At 42.5% G+C, this 8,597-nt stretch overlaps 1 protein-coding gene across 2 annotated transcripts; it reads right to left on the bottom strand.

Moving 5' to 3' along the window:
• Positions 1 to 5,048: 5,048 nt before the first annotated feature.
• SLITRK1 (SLIT and NTRK like family member 1) lies at positions 5,049 to 7,987 on the bottom strand. Of its 2 annotated transcripts, none has more exons than XM_056109409.1 (2): positions 7,684 to 7,987; positions 5,049 to 7,248 (listed from the first exon to the last, which is right to left on the bottom strand). In XM_056109409.1, exon 2 carries the CDS (start codon positions 7,193 to 7,195, stop codon positions 5,105 to 5,107), a length of 2,091 nt encoding a protein of 696 aa, XP_055965384.1. In that variant the 5' UTR covers positions 7,196 to 7,248; positions 7,684 to 7,987; the 3' UTR covers positions 5,049 to 5,104. The 2 variants fall into 2 exon arrangements, with proteins under 2 accessions (XP_055965384.1, XP_055965392.1); XM_056109417.1 differs by having other exon boundaries at positions 5,049 to 7,134.
• Positions 7,988 to 8,597: the final 610 nt, after the last annotated feature.

Genomic DNA, 8,597 nt, shown 5'->3' with positions numbered 1-8,597 from the left:
AATTTTATTTTAAGAAATATAGTATATATTGAACAAGTAAATGAAAGACTAAGGAATTTGTAGTTGAGGCCTAAGTTGAAAAAATGAAATCGGTAACCAACTAAGGTCAAAAATTAGACTGGACTTTGGTAACCTAAGTTATTTTTTCAGTGGTATATCTCACAATAAAATTATAGTTTTAAATGTGTTTTCATCATAGTTTTTCAACTTTTTAAAATCAATTAAATTTTAACAAATCACAGTAGAGTCAATATGGTCCAAGTTTCAGAATCGATCTGTTTCTAACATATGCTTTCATGAAAAAACTTAGTGTTGTTTACCTCTGAATGCCTAGAGTAAAACATTACATACCCTGTGTGTTACTTCTTATAACATTTTTAAAATATATTTTCAAGATGAAAGTAAATCTATGGAATTTTATGAGACATTTAGCACAGCGGGTAGGGTGTTCGCCTTACAAGCGGCCAACATGGCCCACCCGAGTTCGATTCCTCCGCCCCTCTCGGAGAGCCCGGCAAGCTACAGAGAGTATTCGATATGCCAAACACAGTAACAACAAAGTCTCCAATGGAGACATTACTGGGCCCGCTCGAGCAATTTAATCTTATTTCTTTATGGCCATGGAATATACCAAAGCAAATAAGAGAAGGTAAAAATTGTGCATATGCATTTTCCATATCTGATGTATCCCAGAGCTCATCTTTTAAATTAACTATATATACATCTGTTTATATGCTGAATTTTAAATAACTGACATAAAAAAGATTGAAAGTTGATACATGACAAAATTAAATATTTAGAATGTGTTATATTTTCATTTTCTTCCAATAAGTATACAAACAAAATATTGCATAAAACTAGCTAAAAGGCAAATTAGAAACCTCTCTACTTAATATTCTACTAACATATTAGAACAGATACCTCCTCTTCACCCTTGCAAATTCACCATTTCACTGTACATACCAAATAACATTTATAAAGAAGCTAGAAAATCCTAAATTAACAAATTGTCCATGGAAATATCAACATAATTTTAGCACTTATTAAGTGCCTGTAAATTCTAATTGTACCTAATATAAATATTTTTAAGAATATTCTTTCAATTATGTTAATGTTAGATAATATATTTCAGCTTCCTCTTGGGTAAACATTTAAAAATGGTCAAACAATACATTTCTATGGCAACAACTTACTCTAGGATATTATTAGTTACAGAAGCAACAACTATGTGATAGAATTTTTTTAAAAAAGCATTCAAGCTAAACAAAACATCCCCTTGTTTCCTCCTTTTCCTTCGGGTACAACTAGCTTCTCTTTCACTTTGATTGGACCAAAGGGTGATTTAACTGGAAACAAGATATCTCAAGTATGCATGGGGCAACTATAGTCATGTGAAGTTTTTAGGTAGGTAAAAATAAGAAACTAAACTTCTCTAAATTAAAGTCATTTGATCAGAATGCAACTAACTCTTAAGCCCCTAACAAATGCATGTTTTAAGGCAAAACAATATATATATATATATAATATCCATATATATGTATACTGGTGTATATATATAACAATCATATGATGAATTCATCAAAATATTACGGAGATGAAATATTTCTCAAAATTAATAAAACATTAGCTTCTGACAATAATTAATCTTTTATGTGAAAATATTTGATGCGTATCTAGATGGATTTTATTATTATTATTTATTAATTATTGAAGGATCCTAAAATTTCATCCCAATACTTATAATAAGTATATAGGCAATTCATATTTATTTGAATTTGCATAATTCATAGAATCTTATGATACATTCATCTTTTTTCATACATGCTAAGTCTTCTTGCGCACTCTAAAGTCACCTCCTTTATAGGACAATTTCTCTAAATGAAAGACACACTCAAAATAGAAAAATTACAAATACATAGTCAACTAGATACAACCTCAACCTTTATTGGTTGTTCTCTGTATTCTCTATTTTTATAGCTGCATACTTTTTCAATAGATTAACCTTCCTTAAGAAGCTATCATATATATATATATACATATATATCTACTCCATTCAAAGTATGGTATTTATAGTATGAGACAGACTAGATTATAATCCCATTCTACTACTTCTACTATTTCTATAATCTACTACTATCCCCAGATTATCAATTATAATCTGAGTTACTGTTTATTCTCATTAAACATCAATTTTCCATTTGCAAAATGGAAATAACATTTATTAAACCATTCTCTTGTGAGGATTAATTTAATTAGTAATATAAACCATTTAGTATATTTCTGATGCCCAAAGACTATTCTAAAACAATCGAAACAATTACTTTTAAATAAACCTTACTCTTTGTCCTTGACTTCTAGCATTTCATTTCTTTGGAACTGGTCTGAGGAAAAGATCTTGCCTTCTGTATACCTTCTTCTGGAACTTCATTTTTCCTCACAGAAACTCATGTACCAGTTTTAAAAATCTCTCCATGCTTCACTGGTTATATTTAAAAAGTTACTCTCTATCATATATAAGAAATATCTATCTTTTCTTTACCTTCTTAAATTCATAATAATGTTGAAGATATGACTCTTCCAATTCCCCAACTTTTCCAACACAGATAAATCTCTGATGATACCTTTCCAGGAACTCCATTGTACTTTTTATAATAAGACTTAAAGCCTCCATATGAAAATTAAACAAAAGCTACCTGTAACATTTGTCAGGATTGTAGATTGCAAGCGTACCTCTATGAAATATCCACAACCGAGAGTCAAGAGAGAAAATGATGAATGGCCTTTAGAATAGTATGGTTTAAAATATTTTATTTAAAAAGCGTTAAAATAAATAATACATACTCCCGAACATCAGTGTTCTGGGGAATTTCTTTAGAATATGAATTCTAGAAGGCAAACCTTACAACTGCTCTGGGGATCCTCTCTAGTTGATGCACAATCCCATAATTTTGGGTTTTATTCTGTGGTCTGCAATCTTTTGACATACTTCGCCAAGGTGGATATGTAGTGGAATGCAGACCCCATCAATATACCTAGTTCTATTTCTTCTCTAGGTCCCTAACTGTTGATAAAATAGATGATTTAGAAATCCCAGGGGATTAATTTTTTGAGTCCAGGATTACAGTGGCTCATACAATTCAAATCGTTCAAAGCGTTTTCTGTTAATTACTGGGTCAAAACCAGAAGTCCAAATGATGGGAGAGAAACACTTCTTTAGGATAATGATTGATTTCATAAAGATGAGTACTTCACCAACTTTCAATATGCAGTTGCTGGGGCGGACAGGGTGGGTGGGCACTAATTAGTTTTACCGTTTTCAACAGATGTTGAATTCGAAATGCCAGCAGCATCTCAAATGCCAGTCATTAGGGTTGTCTTTCATTGAAGAGTGCTGACCAATGAAATCTCCACTCTGTTTAATGAGACTGATCCAGGCAGAGTCAATTAAATCAAAATCCGTACTAACACCCTTAATATGTATCTGCAGTGTGCAGAACAGCAGAAGCAGCAAGGAGGGGGTTCTCATATTAATAAAGGGATTGGCTGCTGCATTGGGGGGGGGGGGGTAGGGGATGGGGACATGTACTTAAGTGGGGAGACAGTACTTTATGGGGAAAACTGGAGAGGCAGGGAGGCATAGAAGGAGGAAACTATGTAAAAGGTGTAAAACTAAGTAAGGCGAATTGAGCCTCAATATGGCTCAAGAAGGGATCCACCCTCCACCGTCCCCCTCCACCATCCCTTCCACACCAGATCCAATTTAGCAATTATAAATAAAAAGCTGGAAAAATGTAAGGACCCAGTGTTGAAAACATTTTCACTTTAATACTGAAAAAATATGCCATTATAAAATCCTTGAATAGAATTAGTAAGTTTCACGTGCTTCCTCCGTTCTTTTTTCCTACTTTATAAGTAAGATTTACACCAGCACAGAGTTGCTACCATAGAATCGCAGCCTAAGCACTAGAGTGACATTAATTGGTCATGCTTAACTGCCTCAAAATCTTTTTTTTTAATAATTACACTGATACTATAATAGAAATCATGGGTACTTATTTTACATTCAGATGGAAGGCATTATTGGATATGTATAGAAAAATATTCCCCCTTAAAATAAAAATAAAATAAAACATCACCATTAAAATAAAATAAAGAACCCAAAACAACCCATTAAAAACTTCGCTTAACAAAATACATTTTTAACTCATAAAATGGACTGATGACTAGCCATGCAAATGTCTTAAATAAAACCTTTACATTTTTTTTTCACAGTAAACTTACGCTCTGAACTGCCTACTGATCACAAATAATGGCGAAATGGCACTTTCTGATTATACTGTATTTCTTTTAGAGAAAGTTTGATACGATGAGACTTATCAGGTAAGAGGGTAGGTGCTGTGAACTGGACGCCGTCTGGAGTCGCTGGGAGGGCAGCGTCCCTGGAGCGCGTGGATTCCATGCGAGCCATGCAGCACTTTATTATTATTATTATTATTATTTTTGTTTTTTTGTGTGTTTTTGTCTGAAGTCCAAGTTCTTTATGTACAATACATTCATGCCTTCGTGCAACTGCCCATCCCTGCGTCGCCCGCAGGGAGTCATCATCACGCCCCCGTGCTCCCGGGGCTAATCCACAGGGGAAAAAAAAAAATAGATGATCTAGCTCTCTCTATAGACGTGGGTATATGTGGATAAGTCTAGGACTGCGGCAGCCTTCATCCCACTGGCCCCAGGGCTGAGAGCAGGGGCGCTGCGAGTTCTCAGAGCTGGTCCCCTGCTGGGCTTGGTCCAAAGCGCCGCCCGCAGCCGGAGCCAAGCTGGCCGAGCTCTCCCCACTCGCCACAGTATGCTCTAGGTTTGCACAAAGCAGCTAACGTGGTCCGAGCCTCTGGGCGGACTAGTCACTGACTCCTGTCCATCCACCCTCGGCCGCTGCACTTAGATCTCGGGGTGAGGGTGTGGGGCGGGGGCGGGGAGGCTCCTCTTACCCCATCTGCTTGGGGTCGGGAGGGGGCTGGGAGGGAGCCTCGCCTGGCGATTGCCCCGCTCCCTCCCGGATGATTCGGGTCTTTTGTTTTGTTTGTCTGTTTGTTTGCTTGCTCGCTTAGTCTGAGAGCGAGTGAGAGCCACAGTCGTAAACTCTGTGAGCCCCATCGGCGTTGTAAGGCCCGTTGTGCCAGTAGGAAGAGTCACAGACGGTCTGCAGGGAATTGATCTCGGACGCCGAGGAGTTGGCGTCCCTCCTCTTCGACCGCTTGCGGTTCCTCAGGATAAACACCAGCATGCCCACGACCGTGAAGGCGGAGGTGACGAACACCAGCAGCAGTCCCGGGACCAACACGGAGATGGACACCCTGCTGGTGTCGAGGTACGAGTTGGAGTGCGTCCCGGTCTCCGCCAACCCGGTGCTGTTTTTACTGTGCGGAGTTAACGTGGGCGAGATCCTGGCGTACAGCTGGGGGCAGATCTCGTCATTGGCCAGGAGCATGAAATCCTTGCGGAAGAAGTTCACTGGCGTCTCGCACTTGAGGTCGCTCATCAGCACTTCGGAGCCCAGGCGTTCTGCCCATTGCTTAAAAGGCACAATGGTGCAGGAGCACTCCCAGGGGTTGCCGTGCAGGTCGATCTGGATGATGGATGTGAGCTGGTCCAGTACCCCTGCCACCGGCAGGTACATGAAGTAATTGTTGTGCAGGCTGAGCTTCGAGAGCGACACCCCCGCGAACACGTCCACGGGCAGGGACCTCAGCAAGTTGTTGTTGAGAATGAGGATCCTCAGTTTGGGCATAGCGTGGAAGGTGCCCGGGAGGATGAGCTGGATCGCGTTGTACTCCACGTTTAAGTACTCGAGGTTTTGCAGCCCTGTGAATTTCTCCCGGGACAGTGTGTCCAGGTAGTTGCTATCCATGTAGAGCCACCTGAGGTCCAAAAGGTTCTTGAAAGTGTTGTTTTCTACACTGGCGATGTTATTGTTGCCCAGATCCAAAAGAATGAGGTTCTTGTAATCCACAAAGTGCGACTTGCGGATGCTGTGGATCTTGTTGTCTCGCAGGAAAAGCTCTTGCACGTTGGGGAGCTTGGGCTTCAAATCAGCCAAGCTGCTCACGTTCCGGTTATTACAGTTCATCTTTAACCCCGACCCTGGGATGTGGTCGCAGCTGCAGCCCCCCGGGCAGGGCAAGCCGTGGGCTGGGGGCTTGTTGCGGGCGCTACCGGTGGCTATAGCCGCCGTGGGTCTGATTTTGATCTGCCAGTTGCCCGGGATCTTTGTACCTCCATTCGGAGCAGCCCCTGGGGTAGCATGCTCCTCTTGCCCATTTATCTTGAAAGGAGTTGGCAGGGGCCCAGGAGCGAAGGTCTCTTCTTGGGCAGGGGGCGCTGGGAGACTAGAATCCACTCTGTTTTTCAAAGGACACAAGTCCTGCTCTGTGGTTTCATTGAGGTCTTTTCCCTGCAGTCTGGTGGGGGCTTCGCACACCACCCGTCCGATCAGGGCATTTTTGGGAATGTTCTCGAGCCATTCTTTCAGGGAGAGCAGATCACAGGTGCAGTCCCATGGGTTATCCTCCAGCAGGATCTCAGCAATGCCGGGGATTTGTTCCAAAACCTCCTCATAGGGCAGCGTTTTCAGCCGGTTTCCCCGGAGGTCGAGGTGGGTGATGGGCACATACTGGAACACGTTGGCAGGTAGGGTGCTGATGAGATTGTCATTTAAAATGAGTACCTCCAACTTGTTCAAGTCTTGGAAGGCCCCCGGATCTATATCCCGTAATAAATTAAAATCAGCCTGGAGGTATTCCAGATCGTCCAGCCCCAGAAAAGTCTGCTTTCGAAAAGACTTGATCTTATTGTTGTTGATGTGCAGTCTTTTCACCAGCTGCAGCCCCAGAAAAGCCCCAGGGACGATTTCATGCAAGCCATTGTTTTCCATGTGCAAACTAACTGCATTATAAAAGTTAGCGAACTCATTAGGGAAAAGTCGAGTGAGGGAATTGCCATGCAGAAATAGATGGTAAAACTGAGAAGTTGGGGCAGTGAAACGCTGCAGACTTGTAAAGCCCTTTTTTTCACAGTCTACGTGGAGGTCCCCTTCTATCTCATTGCAGGAACAGATCTTCTCTTTGCAAACGTCCCCTGTAACGTTTCCAGCGGCAAAACAAAGAGACGTCTCCAGCAACAGAATCCAAAGCAGCATTTTTAAAGCGAGCAATTCATCCCCGATCTCATCACAAAGTAACAGCGACCATCCTGCTCGCCACAGACACAATTCAAGTTCATTTAGTGCTCCAATGTCCGAACCCAGGAAAGGAGAAGAAAAGGGTTTGGGGGGGTGGGGGTGGATTCCTTCCTCCCTAACCCCCCCGCACTGCAACAACCCAGACGCCAGTCAATAATTATATCCACAAACTATCCAGGCACGTAGTGCAAGGCAAGCAAAAAAAAAAAAAGTAGGAAAAATAAGCCCCACTCCCTGTTAGCCCTTAAAAAAAAATAACCAAAAAGAAGTTAAACGTACAGGTCTAAATTAAAAATACACCCTTAAGACGCTCGGCTAGCGGTCGTCGCTAATGAGGAAGGGAACAAAGCTAGTAATTAGAAGCAAGTGCATGTTAGAGAAACAAGCAGAGGGTTTGCAGCGTAGTACAGGCGCACTGCCTGTGCATGGCTGTGCGTCGGACTGACCTTGCCTCTCTGATACAAAGCAGGGCTTCGGCGGCTTCTGGGCAGGAGGCGTTTGGCGGAGTTCTCGCAGTGGCTGCGGGTTGCCCTGAAGTCCCCCCGGGGTGCTGTCCAGTCCCCCCGGTGCTGAAATCACGCCGGACCCAAAGACTCACGCTGCCGTGCCAATGGCGCTGGAAAATTTCCGCAATCGCTGTGTTTTGTGGCTGTCCATCCTTTCCCTCTCCTCCCCTCCAGCACTCTTCAGCCCTTCGGGGGGCTCGGGCTCTCGGTCACTCAGCTCCTCTTTTCTTGCTCTCCTTCGCTTTCTTCTGCTCTTTCGGAATTACGTGGAGGGGGAGGAGGGTGGGGGGGCGGGGGTGAAGGGGGGAGTCGTCTAAGGGAGGGAGGGAGCGCGAGAAGGGGGTTGGGGGGGGGGAGAAGAGAGTTGCTAAGAAGCTCTGCTCATTCCAGCCTGGTGCACTCTGAAAGATCTGACACCCTCTGCTGATCTGCAGTAGCAAAAATCCATCTGGTGAGGGAATGCTGAAGGGGGGGGTGGGGGGGCGAAATCAATCCACATACAGGGCAAGCGTTAAAAATGTGGGTATTAAAGGCTGTCGATCCACACAGACACTTATTTTAAATGGATTATTTAATTCTTTTAGCGTGATGGAAACTTTACCCTTTCCTTTCCTTAACGACCTCAGCCCTCACTCGCTCCAGCGTTTGGAGAGGAGTGCTTTTAAAACATTTATTTCCCAATGGCTTGAATAAAATTAGTGTCAGGGTGTCAAGCGAACAGCAATTTGAGGTAATTATACCGCACACGCCATTTTCATCGGTGCTTTAAATGCATTTCTTCCATCTCTGCAGTATAGTGGTTTTATGCTATTTGATGTTTTTTGGGGGGGAAATGGTCATGTTGAAAGTGGCTA

The sequence above is a fragment of the Sorex fumeus genome, unplaced genomic scaffold (assembly GCF_029834395.1).
Source record: "Sorex fumeus unplaced genomic scaffold, SorFum_2.1 ptg000008l, whole genome shotgun sequence".
NCBI lineage: Eukaryota > Metazoa > Chordata > Mammalia > Eulipotyphla > Soricidae > Sorex > Sorex fumeus.
The sequence above is the reverse complement of the archived record's forward strand: the minus strand, read 5'-3'. Positions and strand labels throughout refer to the sequence as shown.